The sequence below is a fragment of the Trachurus trachurus genome (genome assembly GCF_905171665.1).
Source record: "Trachurus trachurus genome assembly, chromosome: 18".
NCBI lineage: Eukaryota > Metazoa > Chordata > Actinopteri > Carangiformes > Carangidae > Trachurus > Trachurus trachurus.
Genome location: NC_139909.1, coordinates 19,117,437 through 19,138,458, shown reverse-complemented (window position 1 = coordinate 19,138,458; position 21,022 = coordinate 19,117,437). Strand labels below are relative to the sequence as shown.

Here is a 21,022-nt window from a genome sequence, read left to right as displayed (position 1 = left end):
AGATTTATTTTTGTGAAAACCAACGAAGTGTTAGCCAAGGACATGCTCCAGCACGCTCATCTCTCTTGTTTCTAGTTTTTTTTTTTCTTTATCAAGTTATTCATTGTACCGCCCCTGTGCCTGTAAGACAAAGCCGAGGGCTCACAGAACCATTCTTCTGTGTGCGTGTCTGGCGACAAATGTAAACATTCGTCATGCTTATCTGTACATGTGCTTGCAGGACATGTATGTGCTGTGGTCTCAGTCTACCTACTCTTGTCCTCACATTTCTCACGCAGGCCACAGAAACAGGAATCGCTCCGTCCTCCTAAAGCCTCCACTTCCCCTTTAAGAAACCACTGACATTTGAACTCGTGGAACGTCGTTTGACTTCCCACCTTGATCTGTGTCCAAGTCAGCTGGAGAGCAGGTTAGTCATCCTTCTCTAAGATAACTGAGGATGTTTACAGAGCATGCCGCAGGGCATACTCACACATGTATCAGAAGGAATTCAACATGAAGATAATAATAAGCATTTTATACTCATGCACTGTCATTAATTATGTAAGTATTGCCTTTATACCAACAATTTACCAAATTAAAATACTTGATAAATGATGTGCATGGCAGTCAAGGCTTGTATGATGACACATTTACTGGCCAGTTGAACTGAAACCAAGTGTGTGACTCTGCATATTGTGAACGGTGAACTTTCCCTTCTTATCATATGTAAGATGAGTGAGTGACTCACTCAGGAACCACTAAGCACAAGAAGTAGTTCAAAGTTCCCCTGTCTGGTTTTCATTGCATGTAAACATTGGGTTTGCGTTCAAAGTTTCTGACTTAAAAACACAGACCGTCGATAGTTCAACATTTTGGCAAATTGGCCCATTGCCATAATCCCTATAGTCATAGCAGTAGGTTTTTTACCTTTATTTGTCGGTGCAAGCTATTTTTAGAACGGCGGAGCAGAGCCGCAAGCTGCTCAGAGCTACGCTACAGAGGCTCATGGGATTTCTTGGTTTCCCTCATCAAACTCACAATCCAACAACTCCAAAATGCTCTTGTGGACAAGTTGTGACCTGCACATTCACCACGCTATGAGATAATAACGAAACATTACGAGACGGAGTTGTTTTCGAGGTAAATGCAGAGACTGCTTGCTGAAAAACTGCCCCTGACAGGAACACGCATCAGCGGTTTTGCATGAATTTACCTCGAAAACAACTCTGTCTCTGTGCAGGTCACAACTTGTCCACGAGAGCGTTTTGGAGTTGTTGGATTGTGTATTTGATGAGTTTGATGAGGGAAACCAAGAAATCCCATTAACCTCCATAGCGTACCATGCGTGAACGCATCCATGTGAAGCACAAAATAGGGGGACCTGCCCATCGTTATGTTATTTTACATCACCGTCGCTGGTCAAAAACTCCACAGGGCGCCTTTAACAGCAGCGTTTACTTAGTGGTGTGCGAATGTGTCTGAATTGTACCACAAAAGTTGTTCGTTTATCCGTTAAAAGATGGGTTTTTTTATGCTAACGCTCGCCAATTGTGATCTAGAATGGAAAAAATCTATTTATTGGACCCCCTCATATATATAAAATAAGGCGTATTTTTATAGACCAAAGAAATATTTGAATGCCACATTGTTGACCTCATGAAGGCCCTGTGTTGGGTTAAAGTTTTTTTTTCTTTCTTTCTTTTCTGTCTTTAAAAAAAAATCAAAGTCTTGATGAGCTAATGGTTTTGAATTTTCCACCAAGATGGCTTCCTTAGTTCTTCATCTTTGTGGGTTCAGATGTGTGTGTCGCTTGGCAGCACAGCGTGAAAAGCTATGATCACGTTTCGCCAAACATCCATGAATAGGGACGGCTGGACAACGGGGGTGTCTCTGAATACAGAGTTGGTGGCTGGCTGCGGCCACGGGACAATGCCAGCACACATGTGTGGACCAAGCGGCCGCACTCCTGGAACACACACACACACTATTGTCTTTGCCAACGGGCGATCTGCTTCACACACACATGCACACACAGCTCCCGCGTCCGTTTCTCCATCGTTTCACACGGACTTTATTCTACCTCGTGTTATAACTCTACTGTCCCGTCCAGAGAAGCCGCTCTCTGCTGCTGTCAGGCGTCCCGTCCACACACACCCCAGCATGCTTCAGAAACGTGCAGGAGTGCATGAGAGAGGACGAGGTGGGGGGTGAGGAGGGGGGGGGGGAGAAAAAAAGTTCGTCCAACTCCAAGAGCCAAAGAGGTCACAGGAACAACACCCAATCCCAGAGCGGTTCCCATGGAGACAAGTGTGGCAGCATACAATGAGGGGTGAGAGAGTGATGAAAGAGAGGGAGAGAGGGAAAGGGCAGGGGAAGAGTAGGAGGAGGGTGGGTTGTTGGCGTCAAGGTTCAGTTGGTGGGTACTGGGGGGTGGGAGGTGGTGGGGGGGGGGGGTCGGGGGTAAAGCAGCTCCACTCAAAAGGACAGTGGGAAGTATGATGGTGTTGTCGCACAACAGTACCAGAACATTCTTCCACCCCTACTCTCAAATGTTCTGCCGTCTTGTTCCAGCTGAGCGAGCGAGCGCCTCCTGATCTGAGGCCGGTCGAGCGGTTCATGGCCGACACCGGCGGGACAGAGATATGTGGAGTTTCCACTGACCGTGACGCGCGTGGGCCGGGAGGGCGACCGGAACGAAGAGAGTTGTCGTTGTTAGACATTTTGCATGGATACGGCACGGGTGAAAACCCCGAAGCGATGCCCAGCTGCGGGCCCTTGACGGAGGTGCCGTGGTGGCGCCATTGTTTTTCGGTGAGGGGAGGGGAGAGGAAAGGAGAGGTGGGCGATGTTTCAAAAGCAGAAGCTGGTCACTAGCCGGTTTAGTCGAGCCACATGTGCCAGACACAGAAACGCACGCTGACCTAAAAGCAGTTAATTGACATGTCCGGCATCATGGCTGATAGCACTTGAACCCTTTTAGCTGAGGGCGTGAACAATCGAAGAGTGTCCCTGCCCCAGTTTCTGTCCCCGTCTGTCCACCTTTAGCCCCCTTTTCTCTTTTAAGGAGGCACTCCACTGATTTTACACATGAAGATCACTTTACTTGTCATGTGGACGACTACTCAGCCTGTGGAAACAGTTGTATAATGAATGAAGGGTGCTTTTCTGAAGCCTGAGAAAGGAGGCTCACTGCGTTGGCGCAGGAGAGAAACAGTTCGGCAAAAAAGTAGATGCTAGAGCCCGTTTTAAACTAAACTTCTAAAATGTCTAAAACTTGTAAACTGCAATTTGTTCCGTGACATAATTTCCTCCTTTAATTTTTTGATACTTTGAATGCCGTAAAAGTAAAGCGACAAAGATCTGTGCGATGTGGTGAATACGTGTGCAAGCAAAAAACCCGGTCAAGATGGAGGATAGATTATCTGGACTTCATGGTCGTGTTTAATCGTTTCAGTGACCTCTTCTGTTCGTCTGTTGACGTTGGTTCACTCACTCCTCTAGTGGATGATGCCCTTCAGAGTTACAAACCAAGGACATGCAGTGTCAGAGACATGGACATTAGCTGGGCAGGGAGGCCCTAACGCAAGATGCTGTCAAGTTGCATCATGGGAAGTGTAGGCTCCGGTGTATTTTGGACTCGGGCCCACGCTAAGGACTTAGAGTCTGGATATCTCGGCCTGTGCCGCATCGATTTTGACGATTCTTTTTTTAACCAGGCTCTCGCAAGTCCCCAAACTTAATCAAAGTGCGGCGCTAAATCGCCGGAGTACCCCTTTAATGCCTCCATTTTTAACCTCAACTTCACTTGTTTCACAGAGTGCTCCCATCCGCCATTTGACTGCCGCCAGTTTGTCCTCCCTCTGTCTGACTTTCTCGCTGTCTCCCTCGCTCGCACTCCTCTCGCTCCCTCACTGTCTGTCTGTCTGTCCGTCGCCGTGCCCAGGTTTTTTGAGTTGGCGTGGTTCCTGTTTGTTTTCAGCCATTTTGGGGACTTGCAGTGCTCGTAACAAACTGCTTAAATGGCGTCCTCTTGCTTGCTTGCTCTCCCACTCTGTCTCCCTCTGCCTCTCCCTCCCTCTCCCTATCGCTGGGCTTTGTGTATATAAAGTAGTGTGTGCGTGTTTGTGAGTGCGTGCGTGTGTCTGTGTGTGTGTGTGTGTGTGTGTGTGCGTGGAGAGAGGGAGAGAGAGAGGGAACAACACTTCCAAATAAAAAGAAGATTGGATTCAGTGGGGAGGGAGGGGAGGGGGTTGTGTATGTGTGTGCGTGTCTGTGTGTGTGTGTGTGTAGTGGGGGGGTCACTTGCTGGAAAAAAAAAAGAGCAAAAACAGTAAGAATCGTGTGTCAGAGGCAAAAACTGGAGTGAGAGAAGAGAGCGAGAGCAAGGAAAGGGGGAGTGAGTGAGGGAGAGCAAGCAAGTTCGAGTGTGAGAATCGCTCCTGCCCTCTGTCTTCACACACTGCTGCCTGTATGTGTGTGTGTGCGCTGTTTGTGTGTGTGTGTGTGCACCGCCTCTCCCTGCGCTCACTCTCTCTCTCCCTCTCTCTCTCTCTCTCTCTCTCTCTCTCACACACACACACTCAGACGTGCGCATACACAGACCAAGGGGGAGAGAGAGAGAGAGAGAGAGGGAGAGAGAGAGGGAGTGTGAGGGGAGAGAACACATCGCAGCAGAGATGCAGCAGGAGGTTTTCCGAGGTACGTTTTCTTGTATGCTTGCCTTCCTGAGAGAGAGAGACAGAGGGAATTAGAGGAAGAGAGGCTGAAATCTGTTGTTTTCCTGCTTGTTTTTCTGCTTCACTCCGCTGCTGCTGCTGCTGCTGCTGCTGCTGCTGCCTCCTCTGCTGCTGCTGTGGCGGCGGCCGCTTCGCGCGTGAAGAGGAGGAAAAGGTTTTTAATTTACCGTGCGTGTGCTGGGGCGTGAGTGAGTGAGTGTTGGTGGGTGTGTGCGTGTGTTTATGCAGTGTGTGTTTGTGGAAGCGCATTTATGTGTGTGTTGTGTGAGTGAGTGCATGTGTGCGTGTGCTGGGTCTGTCTTGTGTATATGTGTGCGTGAGTGTGTGTGTGTGTGTGTGTGTGTGTGTGTGTGTGCCAGTAACAGGCCTTGTCTCCCTCATCCTCCCCTCTGTCGCTGGCGCACCACGCAGTTCTTTTTCAAGAGTGATGACTCGTTTGGAGATTGTGATGAAACTTTTAATTTATCGAAGCCTCTGTGATTCACCGCAGACAGGGTGGTGGGGGGCGGTGGAGGTGTTAGTGTTGGTGTTGGTGTTGGTGGAGGGGGGGTATGGAGGGGGGGGGGGGGTGTTGTGGGGGTAGGAGGGGGGGGCCTGCACACGTCAGAACAGGCATTAAACATGATGTGAGCTTTGTTGTTGAGGGGTCGTAGCACGGCGAGGCCAGGCTGCAGCCCTCTGTCCATCAAAACTCGCCAGCAACATTTTAGAGGAAGTGTTTTCGGTGGGGGAAAGGAAAAAACTTGGATGCAGGCGGACGGACGGTAAACAGTCTCTAGTTCCACCGGCTGGTTCTGTCTCTTATTTCAGTTTTTTGTGGGCCGCCCAGTTTGTCCTCCATTTTATACCAGCCTGTTGTTTTTGCTGGAGGTTGTCTCTCGTGGAGCAGCAGAGGGCATATTGATGTCACCAACCCCGTTGTTGCTGCCCTAAGCCTCACTTTTTCTTTTTTCTTTTCTTTTTTTCTTCTTTTCTTTTTTCCAAAACAACAGAGCATCTGCTGCCAACTACTCCACATTCCTGGTTTCCATGGATGCCAAGCCAAGCCCACCGCGCCGCTCAATGTATGGAAAATATGATCCACGCTGCCACGGGGGTAAGGGGTCATAGGTCAGACAATAGGAAGTGTAGTTTCATGCTGCGTTGTGCTGCTACGATGTTGTCACAGACAGACAAGTGGCGGCGTGCAGGTCTCTTTGCGGCTTTCAGGACACAGCTGGTTGGCTTTGTTTACATTATGCAGCTCTTTTTTTTTCTCTTCTAGATACCACAACTTTAAAAAGCTTGTCGATGAGCCACAGTGTAGTCGTGTTCAGGGAACTGCTGCGCCGCTTCGTTTTCTCTGAACTACCTACCTAGTTGCACTTGCAGTTTACGGTGACTCTTATAACTAATAACGCGAATGTTCCTCTGGGTTTTTTTTTTTTTTTTTTAGACCGAGAACTCCAACGTGGCTACGGCGTCCCCTTCAACCGGGACGGCATGTGAAATTGAAAATGATTTTGGGGAAATTACCTCAAAAAGGTCACTGGTATCGTGTTACTGCTCTCCAGGGGTACTTTTTTTTTTTTTGCGGCCTTCCAGCCTCCTAATGCCTCCTATGATTCTGTTGCAGCGAGCAGAATTATGGGAATTACGTGCTGGGTTGGGAGCTAACAGAGCGTGGAGGGGAATGGCGTTTTTAGACATGGGCAGGTTCGCTGGTGCGTGGAGCGGCATGCGAAAACACCACGATACGACAGTTTACATGTGGGGAGGGAGGGAGAGGAGAAGAGATGGAGAGATGTGGAGGTGTGTGTGTGTGTGTGTGTGGGGGGGGGCTACCTCCGTCATGCTGAGGGGGATCAGAAAGACAAGGAAGCCATGAAATGTGAACATGGAAGAGACGTGTTTGAAGTTACCCCTACCCCCCCTCCCCACCTACCCCTGCTCGCCACCACAACCACCACCACCTCCACTCAACCACTCCCCAGCCCGTACCAACTTCCTCCCCTACTCCCCTCCTCACCCCCCCCCCCCTCCCTTTATCCCATATGGCTGGCTCCACTACGCTCTCTTGGCCGGGGGGTTGTGGAGAGTTCAGTAGCTGCTCTTGCTAACGATGCCCCCCTCCTACCCACCCACACACACACCCTCACACACACACATACACCCTCCTCTTCGCAGACCAACTGCTGCTCTGATAGTTGGGCCCCTCTGGCTGCCCCTCCCTGGGGAGAAAGCCCAACCGACACCTTCCTCTTCCCACATGCTCCTTGCCGCTGGCTCACCGGCTGCAACACCGAGGCCTCCCACATTCCGCCTTGCAGGCACTCCCCTTAACCCCTCACACACACACACACACACACACACACACACACATGACGGCGTATCACTGCTTAAGATAATTTTGGTTCATTACAACTTGATTCTTATTTATTATCTATAAATGCAGTGACACTGCTAAAACTAAAACTAAAAAGAAGGGTGAGGAAGAAATACGCAAATTACAGGCCGACTTCCTGGTTCAGCTTTAACCTGCAGGTACTTCAGGCAGCGGCGGTGTGTACGCTCGCTCTGTGCACACACAGGTTTCCTGTGCAGCCAGTGGTAATTACCACCATCTCTGTAGTGTTCGCTGTCATTTTTACAAAGTGGTTTAGATCATCTTTAAACTCACTTACCACCTCTCTGACGGTCTATCGGCCCATACTCGTCGCTCCATCTAATTCTCTCATAGCAAAGATGCTTGTGAATGACTCTGGTGAGGACAGTGACAGGTAAAACTATGGAAACAATCCTCAAGTTGTAGCTGTGATGAGACACGACAGGAGCACTGGGACATGCAGAGATGACAGATGATAATTTTAGCCTCGCTATATTAAAGACATTTTAATGGGGTGGATATTTAGCAGATTATGTGGAAGTAAATTAATTGCACTTAAACAAAAAACAAAGTCTGTTTCTGATCATACCTGCAGTCATAAAAAGTATCAGAGTAAATACCCTGAAACATATTGATTTAGCTGCAAATTAAGTTTTAGGTTGAATTCACTTTTAGTACTTGTGGTGAGATTTTGGAGGAGTCTTCTTTGGGATGGAGGATGTCCAACAAAAAGCACGGTTATTGAATCTAACAGTTATTTGTCTGTTAGCACAAGTACCAGTTTGAGCGGGATAAACAGATTGCTCAACGGCTGGTTCAAGGCCCCCGAGCTGGCGCAGCAGCCAAACTCCTCTGCCGTCCCCGCCGTATGTTATGCAAAGCCACTTCAGAGCTGATGATGTCCCCTAGTTACGGATTGTCCGTTTAGAAAATTTTGCGGATTACACTCACTAATGGCGTCCAAGGTCATGACCGTATTTCACTTATTAATGGAAAAGTATGTCAAAGTTAGTGGTAAAAAAAAAAAAAAGTTATGCTATTTTGAGTTGGGCCTCAAAGATTCAAGCAGACAAACTGTTAGGATGATTAAGACATGCAGCTTTTCTAAATTCCCCCGGTGTTAATTAGTTTTAAAAGTTAAACTGAGCTCGCAGAGGGAGAATAATATGCCAGTTTCTAATAATTCAGCACAGAAAAAAAAGATAAATTCCCAGAATGTAAAAGCTGACAGTGTTTACTTTTGCCTCACATTTGTCATTTGATATGGAAAACAAATTGAATCAGTACATGGCTAAAAGTGTGTCACAGTTCCTCCAGGAGCCTCTGTCATATGAAAAGCCGACGTGTTTTGGTATAAATGTGTTTTATGTTTACGTGAGTCTAGTTAGTAATTTGTCCTGCACCAGCTGAGCACCTGTTCGCACTGTGTGGTTTTTTGTACTGCCACAAGCGTAAATAGATGAACACTTCATAGGCCGACCAGCGTGTTTGTTTGTGCAGAACATCCTGTTGCAGAGAGGTGTGGGAAAAAAAAGAGGGGGGTGGCTGTTTATTTTGATTTTGCTCTAAGGTCCTTGCCACATGTGTTTTTTTTTTTTGCCACATTCAGACAACTCACTTAATGGTATGAATTTTTTTTTTTTTTTTTTTTACAAAATAGTTTTAGAGATCGGAGGATTACCTTAATCAGACAATTTACTTTAGTATGTCCAATGTGCAGAAATTTGATAGAAAAAGGTTTTCTGCTTACCCTTCGTTTAGCCGGCTTGAAATTGTCTAAAAAAAAAAGTTTTCCTTCGTGTCCTCAATCGGACACGGTCTCAGAGTCAACCAATCCGGCTCACGACACCATTTGTTATCCCAATTCTTATATTGGAAGCCCAAGAACAAACCAGAGAAGTCTTTCATACAAAAGTAGTAGAATTTACTCAGGTCACAGATAAAGTACATCAGCGTAGGATCCCTGTCAGGGTGTGAGCCCCACAAGATCATGAGATCTCCTTCAGGAGCGAGCCCTGATTTCAGGAAATGGTTCATATTTATCTTCTAGGGCTGGGCCTACCCGTAAAGGGTTGGATCTCGCGCGACAGAATATAATTGGCTAGTTACCCGTGACGTGGACAGGCCAACCACTGTCCACGCATGTTCTCAGAATGTGATGAGCAATATTGTGTGTGTTGTTGAACTGACAGGTTAAGAGGACTCAGCAGTTACATCTTGTTCTTGTTTATCAGGCTACAGTCACATTATCTGGCTTCATGTTCACACACATCAGGTTATGTGCGTTCAAGTACTAAAATAGAATAGAATAGAATAGAATAGAATAAACTTTATTGTCCCACAGGGGAAATTTGTTGATGATGATGACATGATATCTCAAAACATACATCACGTCATTCAAGTATAAAAACAGAGTACACAATATCCCAGAACATATCCAGTTGTAACAACGGTCACATTTGTTTGTGTGCTAAAAGTGTTGAAGTTATCGACAAGGATGTGTGTGTATGTACGTATGTGTGTTTTGTGTACCCAAGTGAATGTCTGCATCTCCTTGTGCACAGATTTGTGTGCGCAAGTAAATCCAGATCATTTAAAGCGTGATAAAAGCTGCCTGTCACAGTCAGGCGGCGTGTCGTGCATGCTCTGCTTGTGCAGCGGCTGTGTGCGTCACTGGGAGATAAAGGGGAAAAAAAAAAAAAGAAGCGAGGGGGCGTCATACGCATTTTCCTGTCCTGGCCGCGCGAGCATCAAATGAGATGGTGAAATTTTTAGCCTTAGCGCCGTCTCCTCAGTGTGTGTCCGCCCACTTGTAGCAGGCTGGCGCTTGCCATGAGGGATTTCCTGCACAACATCTATCGCTCAGCAAATGTGAGCGACGACGACTAAAGGCCTGATTCGATTCAGAGCAGCAAAAAAATATGGAAAGGCCTTGGGGAGACAGCGGGGGTGTGTGTATGTGTGTGTGTGTGATTGTGTGTCCGTTTTCTTCACACAGATGATCACCCCTGAATAGGCTCAAACCGTCTCCACGCAAAAAAATAAAAAGTACAAACCACAGCTCGCACCAAGTGTGCACACACTTTTTTTTTTCTTTTTCCAACACTTCCACCTGTGCCCTCTCTCTCCGTCTCGGTGCTGCGTTTGCACTCGGATTCACCTTTTTGTTTTGTTTTTTGAATGTAATTTACAAGTGCGTGCCGCCCCATCCACCTTCAACTACTTTGTTTATACCTGCCTGTCACTGCGGGGCGTCCGTACGGCGCTCTGCGTGTGACGTGTGCGGTTGTGTTGTTGTGTGTCTGCGTGCTGGTCGCCTTTTTTGAGTGTGTTGGTGTTTGCCTGGGCTCCTGTCTGTCTGACAGTGCAGTGTGTCTGACTGTTCCTGTTTCAACCCCCCCCCACCCCCCAACACCACCACCACCACCATCACCCCTCCTTCCTCTCTCATTCTCTCTGTCTCTTGCTCTCTCACTAACCCTCACTCTTTCTCTCTCTCTTTCTCTCTCCCTTTTTCTATCACCCTTTCACTCTACCTCATCCTCTCCCTCTCTCTTTCTCTCTCTCTCTCTCTCTCTCTCTCGCTCTCTCTCTCTCTCTCCCTCCTCTTCCCTCTGCAATAACAGTGCTGACCTAGTTTCTGCCTGTTCAGGGCTGCCTGTGGAATTTTACAGCGGCCTGCCTTCCTGGCTGCTTTGCTGCTTGAAAACGCAGGCAGAAAAGCATGACTGAGGATTTTTTTTCTTCTTCCCGTCGCATCATTACGGCCTTATACCGTCTTACCGTTCCTTCTCTGTGATCTGCGAGGGCCTAAACAAATGGAACCGTTTTAAATAAGCAATAACTGCAAATTGCCGCCGTCGTATGTGAATCTGCGGCTATTTAAACGTATGAAGAAGTGGCGGGGCCTTGCTGCCTCTTCCTCCTCCACCACCACGACAGCGGCGGTGGCGGCAGCAGCAGCTGAATTAGAATGGAAATGAGAATAGCCTGTCGCTCATCTTCTCCAGCTTAGCTGAGATTGTACCGGATGCAGAGAGAGGAGGGAGGGAGGGAGGGGAGGCGAGAAAAAAAAAACACCCCGTCTCTGTGCACATGCATGCAATCTCCCTCCCCGCCACCCCTACACCCCCCTACACCCCCCCACCTTTGCCTTCACAAATAAATGGTTAGAGTCATGCCCGGCAAATACTAGCCACTGCCAGGAATGGCTAACAAGGCTCTTGCTCAAATAGCAAGAGAGTGGGACTATTTTTATGTGCGTTCGGGCCATGGATCTAAGTCAACACTCTATTCTGAGGGAATCTTGATTAAATCTGAGCGCCTTCCAATTAGGCATCGGGAATGTTGTGTCACAGCCGAGAGAGAGAGATGGATCTCTGGAATGCCTTTCTGAAGGCTTGGCTGTGGCACGCTGAAATCTAAACCAGCACTGCCGCAGATTCATTCCTTCCCCCTGCCCTCTCTCTCCCTCCTTTCACTCACCATTCCTGGCTGAGCTTGTTGGACTTCAGCATTGCTGGGGCATTTAGTTTTTCTTTTTGCCGTTTCTCTAAAGTGTTCCACGGGCGCCATGGCTGCTGCTGCTGAAAGCTCTGGGTGTAATGTCAAGTTTTAGCGGCTTCAATCAATCTGCGTTTGTGTGTGTTGTACATTTACTTTTACGGAGCTAACATGTTCTTTTTTTTCTGTGTCTCTTTCAGATTTCGGGGGCTGGTCATGGTGTCCGGTGAGAAGGTGTGGGACCCCCTCCATGCGGGCCTTCTTCAGTCACGTCTGAGTGAACAGCACCCGGCCACTGGACTAACTCCCCTCTGCGACCTCGCACGTACCGCAGCTAAGGACGCCGCGTGCCGCCAGAGTCGGCGGCCGCTGCCCTCGTCTTCCCGGCCACCTTCGCACCCGCCTGTCGATTTGCACGGCTCCAAAAAGATCGTAGGACTACCGCTACGCAAGCCTGTTCAGCCTCCCGGGGCGGCCTCCCAGCCTGAAGAAGAAGAAGAGGAGGAGGAAGGGGAAGCTGTGCAGTTGGAGATGAAGGGCAAACGGCACGGCAGCGGCGGCCGGGGGGAGGCCATGATTGAGGACAGGCTGGAGGACATGGCCGATGGACCTAAAAACGCAAAAATCACCTTAAGCTTCCCGCTCAGCGCCGCCCCGCTCCCAGCCTCCCTGACATCTCCGAACCACTGCCGTAGCTCCTCCTCATCCTCCCCCTCCCCCCACCGACGGCGGCCGTCCTCCAAGAGCTCGGACGAGGGATCGCTGTGGAAACTGGACGCGACCATGGATGTAAAGCACAGACCTTTCAAGCCCCCGCGGCACGACAGCTCTCCGTCCTCTTCGCCCTCCTCCTCCTCATCTCCCATGACTGTTCATGCACTTATCAGGAAGGACATAAAATCTCCGCCTCCTCTCAAGTGCTCCAAACTCAATCCAGAGACTCAGTTTCAGAGGTCGCCCCCGAGATCCTCCGGCGGGTCTTTGGGGGGCTGTTACGGGGGAGACGGATGGGACGAGAGGCACAGGGCGGCCAACGGCACGGCCTCGCCCTCTCAGACCGCCCAGATCCTCTTCAGCCTGGGCACCTCGGCCTATCAGAGGGGCGGGGACGCAGCAGAGAGGAGGGAGAAAATAACCGGGAGGCCAGCTGGTAAAGTGGGAAGCCCTCACGGACCGAGTCTGCACCCCCCCACCCTCCACCTCCCTCCCCCTCTGCCACCGCCTCCTCCTCCTCCATCCGAGGGACTCACCGCGCCCCCGCACTCGTCCTCCTACCCCCCCACCGACAGCCTGAAGCCCGAGCTGATCTGCGGGGTGTGCCACCGCCTCTTCAGCTCGGCCTCCTCCCTCACGGTCCACATGCGGCTGCACCGCGGCAGCCGCGCGCTCAGCTGCCGCTACTGTGGCAAAGTCTTCATCCACAGCAAGAGGCTGCAGTCCCACGAGGCATCCTGCAAGGTGCCGGGCCTTCCCGCCAACGGCCTGGGCCTCCCCTCCCTCACCGTGCAGCCCAAGGAGGAGCCGCTGGAGGAGGGCGAGGTGAGAGTGGAGGGGGGGGTGATTGTGGGACAGGCTGACATCGGCAAGGCGCGGCCGGGGAAGAAAGCACGGAGCCTCCTGGCACGCATCCAAGGTGATGATGCAGCAGCCGCAGAGCTACTGGCGGGCGACGAGCACCATTTTGTGAAGGTGGTAGACGGCAATGTCATCTACTTCTGCTCCGTGTGCGAGCGCTCCTACATGACCCTGTCCAGCCTGAAGCGCCACTCCAACGTGCACTCGTGGCGCCGCAAGTACCCGTGCCACTACTGCGACAAGGTCTTCGCCCTGGCCGAGTACCGCACCAAGCACGAGGTGTGGCACACGGGGGAGCGGCGCTACCAGTGCATCTTCTGCTGGGACGCCTTCGCCACCTACTACAACCTGAAAACGCACCAGAAGACCATCCACGGGATCAACCCCAGCCTCATCTCCAGCGAAAAGACCGCCAACGGAGGATATAAGCAGAAAGCGAACGCCCTCAAGCTCTACCGCCTCCTCCCCATGCGCGCCCAGAAGAGACCCTACAAGACCTACAGTGACAGTTTGCATAACGGCCTGCTCCTGCCGCCGGATGACACACCTCCCCTCTCCCTGCCCGGCCTGGGCTGCACTCTGGGGCCCGGGGACCTACAAAGCCTCATCAGCGGCGCCCACCCTCAGAGCGTTAAGCCTGACCCAGATGCCTTCCCCAATGACTTCCCCGTGTCTGTGGCTGCCGATCACAGGGACCTCTCCCCCCTCACAGCGCTCCCCTCCTCGACGGACATGCCCCAAGTTAAAAAACACGAGAGCGAGGGTCTGGAGTCGGAGCAGGGCAGAGGCGGCGGCGGCGGCAGCTTCAAAACGTCAAGTAGCAACAAAACCAAAACCGCCAAGGCCGGCAAAGGCGCAGAAGCAAGCATGCCGTCTGTGATAACATATGGACATACGAAACCCTCCGTCATAGTCCACGGGACGGCCATGTCGTCCTCCGTCATCGTGCACAGCAACCAGGTCACGTCTGGGAGTGAAAAAAGCCCAGTGAGCAGCCCGTCCCCCGAAGCCAGCAACAGCCAGAGTTCACACAAGGGCAGCCCCCGGCCAATTAAAAAGCAGAGGGAGAGCTCGGACAACCACAGGAAGAGAACAAGAGACAGTTCGGACGCCACGGAGGAGGGGTCGAGACCAGACGCGGCAGAGACGGGCAGGTCGTTTCACAAATCACGCAAGTCCCACGGCAAGAGCGACACGGCAAACACGGTGAAGCAGCTGTCGGCGTCCGCCGGTGGGGCGCAGGTCAAAGAGGCGGGGCCGCTGTGCCAGATTACTGTACGCATCGGCGAGGAAGCCATAGTGAAGCGCAGCATCTCCGAGACGGACCTGAGGAGAGACAAGAGCCTTTCTCCCCCCAAAACCAAACGCAGCGAAACATCGTCCGTGCGGGACGCCAAGGAACCACGCCACTCCCACTCCCACTCTCATTCTCACTCCCACCATCACCACCACAAACACCGCCTGCACCGCAGAGCAGAGGGCGATAAGGACAGAGACTATGAGGAGGAGGAGGAGGAGGAGGAAGAGGAGGAAGAAGAGGAGGAGGGGGAGGAAGAGGAGGAGGAGGGGATCAGAAAAAAGACTTCCAAATCTTCCGAGGACGTGCGGGAGTACTACTTCCGTCGGGAGGTGCGCGAGCAGGACAGCGACCACGACACGGAGGATAACTTATGGCGGCCTTACTACTCCTACAAGCCCAAGCGAAAGGCCCAAGCACATCTGCAGAGGGTGAAGAGCTGGCAGAGGAAGCTCAAGTACAAGCGCTCCATCCGGCTCAAGAGGAGGACAGAGAGGCTCAGGAGCCGCGTGAATAAAGAACCAGAGAAATCGCAGGACGAGGACGAGGAAGAGGAGGAGGAGGAGGAGGAGGACAGGAGGACGGAGGAGACGCCAAAACTGTCGAAAGCGAGCAGAGACAAGCGAGAGGGGAGGAAGAAAGATTATCTCTCTTCCCCTCTGAAGGAGAAAAACAAAGACGCAGAAGAACAGGTTAAGGAGGCCTCCTCCGCCCTTCCTCTGCACTCTCCAAAGCCTCCTCCTCTGTCTACCTCAACGGCTCCCACGGGAATAAAGAGGCGGCCTTGGACCAACGGCAACGCGGCGGAGTGCGGCACATGCGGCCGCTGGTTCTCCAGCCCCAGGAAGAGAGACAAACATGAGCTGAGCCACCTGCTGGAGTTTGTGTGCCTCTTCTGCCGGGCCACTTTCCCCTCCAGGGACAAATTGGAAGACCACCAGAGAGCCCAGCACCCCAAGCCGACCGAGGGGCCCTCCGCGCCCCCGAAAGCGCCGTCTCTCGGCGAGCAAGCGGAAGGCGTCGGGATCAAGTCTATGCCAGAAAGCATGGCAAAGTATGATGAAGAGAAAGGGGGGCAAGCGGGGAGCAACTCCAGTCCAAGTCGCCTCAGCAGGAGAGCGTTATCCCGACACACCTGTCCGCAGTGTCATAAAGTGTGCAAGACGTCTTCAGCGCTAACTCGCCACATCCGACGCCACGAGTTAAGCAGTTCCCCAGAAAGAGAAAAGGAGGATAAAGCCCCAGAGCCAAAAACAACAGAGACGGTTGTTAACGCTGTAAGCAGAGACCCAGAGACTGAACAGGGACCGGTTCCCAGCGCTCTCTCTGTTTCAGTTATTAGCTACTCAACTCCAGACCCGCCCACCGCCACCACCGCCGACTGTTTGGCATCGCCGCCGCTGCAGCAGCCGCAGCCACAGCATGACGACCATCTCAGCGAACCGACAGATGAACATCAGGCGCCACAATCCAGCGACAAGCCCGAACCGCCAGAGCTCACGCATCCGGCTCCAGAGAGAGAGCCCAGCCCTCCGCACATCGCAGACCCTCCGTTAGAAAGTCCAGTTAATCTCACGCCCCCCACCAAACATGAATTCATCACCCCCATCCCCGCCGCCGCCATCACCACCGCTACCACCGCCGCACCCTCTACTCTCCAGAGCGTGCTGGTCATGAACGGACCAGAGTGTCTGGACTACCGCACCCCCAGCAAAAAGAGCCTGGACGGCCCCATCCACAGAATACCCAGCCCGCCCGCGCACATCGTGGCAGCGACCGCCGCCGCCACCAACACCAACGCCAACGCCTCTCCCAGTGTGCCCATGATGACGTCACAGACCAGAATAACCACTGCTGCTCCTCCCGTTTCCATGACGACGGCCCCCACCTCAGACGGGGGGTTCATGAAACGGGACGGGGTCATTATGGACAGGGAGAGGCAGGGCGGCGGCGGTTGCGGGGGCGGAGGTGTGTTCCTACGCACAGGTTACGAGGAACGGCCTCTGGTCCATGATCTCCGAGTCCCGTCCCTGTCCAGGAGCCCCTCCCCCACCGAAGCACAAGACCTGACCATGTCGTCGATACTCGCCAGAGAGCGGGAGATGGAGCGGCAGCAGAGGGAGCGAGAGAGGGAGAGAGAGAGGGAGCGACAGAGAGAACGGGACAAAGAGAGGGAGCGAGAGCGAGAGAGGGAGCGAGAGCGAGTCCAGCAGATGAGCAGAGTCGCTCTCGCCCCCGAGGAGCAGGTCGCGCTCCTGGTCCCTAAAGAGGAGCCCCTGAGCCCCGTGCCGTCCCCCCAGCACATCCCCCCTCAAACCACTATGAACGGACCCTCCTCGCACCGGCACACCCCCAAGCCCCCCCCTCCCTGTCGCTCCCCCTCCACCATCGGACTCTTAGCCCACGCCACCAACCGCCACGTCCACTCCGGTTCGCAAGGACTCGACCGGCTCACGCTGCCGACCGGAGGAGCCGCAGCCGGCGCCGGCGACCGCCCCTCCGCCCACGCTCTGCTCCTCCCCCGCGCCCCCCAGCCACCTGAGCCGCCGGAGCATCACCGGGACGCCGTTTCTTCCAGAGACTCCCATCAGGGGGGGGGCGCCACCACGCCGGTGGGCTACTCCGCCCAGGATTACCCCCTGCCCCTCATCGTGCCGGACGGCTACCGCTCCGGTAAGAAGCAGGAGGAAAACCTGCTCATGTCCTCCTATCCCGCCGGAGCGCTTCCATTCGGCCCGCTGGGGAAAGTGATGGTCCCCAACGGCGGCGACCTCGCCAAGCTGCCGTTCTACCCGGACCCTTACCAGCTGCTGTACGGCCCCCAGCTGCTGGCCTACCCCTACAACTTAGCAGCTCTTCCTGTGGCTCTTAACATGATGGCGCCCGGGGGGGACAAGGTGGAGCCTCTGCCTTTCCTCCCGGCCATCTTCAACTACGCCGCCACCGCCGGGCCCTACATGGGGGCCGCGCCGCACCCCCTTGTGGCGAACCCCAGCCTGTACAGTGGCGGTGGCGGCGGTGGCGGCAGCGGCAAGAAGCAACGAGACAGCAGCGGCAGCAAACCGTAGGACAACGACGGGAGCACTATGAGGAATATATTTCAAAAGAGGGGAGGGGGGGACGGCCTGGCCTCTTTGGGACAAGCGGGAGGGGAGGGGAGGGAGGGGGAGGGGGGTTGCGGGCTCACCGGGTCACTGACTCCACGCGTACAGAACCCCTGCCTCTCCTTTATTCAGTAGAGATCAGAGCTAGGCATTAAATCAGGAGTAGGTGTGGAGGGAGAAGAAGGAGCAAAGAAGCGGGGAGGATGGGCTGACATTATAGTGACGTTATCATTACTCCCCCCCTCTCTCTTTACTCCCGCTCTTCCCCTTCCCCCGTTTCTCCTGTCTTGCTGTAGTGTGTCGTAGTTCTAGAGCTTGATTAATCTTCCTCTCTGACTCGTTATATTATCTATAATATAAGAATAAGAACTGCTAACAGGGTGTGTGTTGTGTGAAAAATTAGTTCAGTCTGCTTCCCTTTATAGTCACCGCATAACGAGGATAAACGCTCTTCAGGGAAGGCTTGTGTGGGCGCCGATAAGGGATGAGACAGAGAGGTCCTCGCTCAACGCAGTTGGAGGCGGAGCATTAAGCAACTCAATCCTTTTTTTGTTTGTTTGTCTGTTTGCGAGAGAGAGTGAGACCTGGCAGGTGAATCCTGCTGCGCTAAACTGTCCATGGAAGTTATATATGAGCATGTACATGCACACGTATGTAGGGATTTGTGCATGCAGAGGTGGGCTTAAGCAGGTATTACTGCGTATGTGTGGAAGTGTGTGTGTGTGTGTGTGAGTGAGTGTGTGTGTGAATGGCTAGATCATTCCGTGTCAGACGCACACAGCATTCCTACACTAGTCGGGATAGCTACTGTAGGTCGATGTATAGAAGTGCATTTAGAAGTGATTCCTCATATCCAAAATCATTAAGAAGTCGATTCTATGGCTGAACGCGAGTCTACGACAATGACAGATCATCTGAGCGTCTGACGTCTCAACTAAACCACGACGTGTGTGGGCCAGATGACACTGTAGGATCTGTATAGCATTCACCATAGTTTATACCTTATGTGCACAACACAGAAGAGTAGTGGTCACTTAAAGAGGGGTTGCGGGGAGGGGTGGGGTGGGGGGACACTTGTAGCTGCTTTGGATATGTAGCTGGCCACTGGGTGAGAATTGAAGGCTGGTATAAAAAAAAAAAAAACAACAAAAAAAAAAAATTGCACTTCCGTTTTTTCATCTCATTTCCTTCGCATTTTAAAAAAAGAAAATAAAAAGGAAAAGAATAAAAAAAAACAGTCAGCCTTCACCTTGCGTAGCTTTTACCTCTTTGATTGGAAGAGGGAAAGGCTCCATTTCCTAAGCCAGGAAGAAGAAAGCGACAGCAAGGAAGGAAAAAGTTTTGTTTTGTTTTGTTTTTTAAATAATGGATTCAGGGTATTGAGTTATTTCTGGATAGGAAAAGAAATATATGGGCACAAAACTTTTGGACTCTGCGTCAGAGGGCCCCACAGAAATGATTTTGGGGGAACCAAAAAAAAAAAAAGAAAAGTGTTCCTGCTTCCCAACTGAGGGGAGGTCGGACGTAGTCTGAACTATTTCCCCTCCTGCCCTGTGTCATTTACCGAGCGGTAGGAAAGAAGGCTGAGCTAAGCAGCCAAAGTGGTGGCCGAAACCCCCCCAGATGCCCTCCTGGGGGCCTTTTTTTTTTTTTTTTTTTTGTTACGTGTAATGTTATCTCTATATGTTTGTTCTGTTAAAAGTATGTTGTTGTTTATGTTGTTTAGCCCTCTTACCAGATGGAAGTGGCTTCAGTGAAAAGGGGGAGTAAACTTAAAAATATGAATGTAAATTTAGTCATGAGGTTAATGAAGTACAGCTGCATTAATGGTAGAGTTGGTTTCAGTTCCTTTTTTGTTTCTGTTTTGACACAAATAACCTGTTAAAGAACCGTATAACGTCTGGTATACATATATACAGTAGTCCTAGGAACATGTCAGTAAACTTGGGTTCTGTATCCACAAAGCATGAGCAACACTTGCTTCCTAACCGTTTATATCCTCAGCAAATCTGGCATTGTGTGCACAGCTTTTGTTTCTGTTTCCTTTTTTTTATATTTTCTGGCCTTTTTAATCTTCCATATCTCTGTTAATATTTTATTTTATTTTTATGATAGACCAATAATTATAGACCACAGTTTGGAGAAGTTCCTGCAAAACTAGCCGCCACATTTTACATCTCACAGTCACGATTTTTAGGAGCTGTTTAATTCTCCCTCTTCCCTCAAGCATACACTCGCGCACTGCACCTTTTGAATGACGTACATATGTTTTCAGCGTGTGTGTGCGTGTGAGTGTGTGTGAGCATGTGTGTGTGTGTGTGTGATGGTACTAGGGCGCCTTTTTGGATCAGGCAGGAGTGTTAAAACACAGCGTGACCAACTGAAAGGGCGCACAAGCATCCCTTTGGGTGTGGTTACAAGCCTTTTGCGTGCGTGTGTGTGTTTTTGCGCGTACGAGAGCGCGTGACTGCGTGAATAAGAAAACCAAAATAAATCTGCCTAAGCAGCATATCCCTCGGCAGTATATGGGCCACCTGTTATGTTTTTTTTTTGTTTTATTTTTTTTTTCGTTGTTGTCGTTGGACACTTTTCTGTGGGTTAGTTTCAGTGTAAAAAAGCCTTGCTGTCTCCAATACACTATCTCAAGCCATTCCTGTAGATGGACATGTTTGTGTTTTTGGACCATTTCTTATGCCATAGTTTGCCATCACGGTTTATCATACAGACCAAAAGCATGCAAAATCGACGTATTGTAGTGACTGGACTGGAATCTGGTGGTAATATACAACTATTTACTGTATGTTTTAGTTTAAATGAATGTGCCTCTGCTTTGATATTTAAATAATTATCTATAGTAAGATGTGGTTCTGCCAGATTTCAACTGTTAAGGTGCCTTGTTATGGCATAAGAAATTTGAATAGCAAACGAGGGTTTTCTTGGGAAACGACAGTCTGACTTGGAGATAGATTTCATGGCTTTGTTTGCTATGAAGCTGTTCATAGACGTAGGGGTGTGGCTAAACTGTTTTGGTATCGTGTACATGTCTAGGGTAATACTGTGCCATATAGAGCCCACAAAATATGTTAATGTTATTTTTAAAAGATGTTTTAATGTTGCCTGATGACTTTGTCTTTAGATTTGATACAAAGGCTTGTAGCCACAGCTCTCCCAAAGTCTGTAGTCTCCTTTTCCCCTCATTCTTCTTGTCCTCTCGCTCTCTCTCTCTTTCTCTCTCTCTCTGTCTCTCTTTCTCTGTCTCTCCTCTTGTTTCTGTCTCCCTTTCTTTCTCTTTGCTGCAATCAAACAAAAATAAAGTATTAACCTGATGACCCAATGAAATCAACTCTAGTTTGGTCTCATGTTTTTTTGTTATTGTCACTTCTAGTTAGCGGAGTCCTGGTTTGCACTTATTATTTAGCATCAAGTTTTAATTTTAATATCTTCTTTGTTTCTATTTTTA

General features: G+C 50.9%; 1 protein-coding gene across 5 annotated transcripts; it reads left to right on the top strand.

The window, feature by feature from the left end:
• Positions 1-460: 460 nt before the first annotated feature.
• Positions 461-19,422, top strand: zbtb4 (zinc finger and BTB domain containing 4). 5 transcript variants are annotated; one of them, XM_083992962.1, is made up of 3 exons: positions 4,596-4,680; positions 5,711-5,814; positions 11,787-19,422. In XM_083992962.1, the coding sequence occupies exon 3, from the start codon at positions 11,803-11,805 to the stop codon at positions 17,524-17,526; it is 5,724 nt and encodes a 1,907-aa protein (XP_083849088.1). In that variant the 5' UTR covers positions 4,596-4,680; positions 5,711-5,814; positions 11,787-11,802; the 3' UTR covers positions 17,527-19,422. The 5 variants fall into 5 exon arrangements, with proteins under 5 accessions (XP_083849090.1, XP_083849087.1, XP_083849088.1 ...); XM_083992963.1 differs by lacking the exon at positions 4,596-4,680 and adding an exon at positions 5,461-5,482; XM_083992964.1 differs by lacking the exons at positions 4,596-4,680; positions 5,711-5,814 and adding an exon at positions 461-543.
• Positions 19,423-21,022: the final 1,600 nt, after the last annotated feature.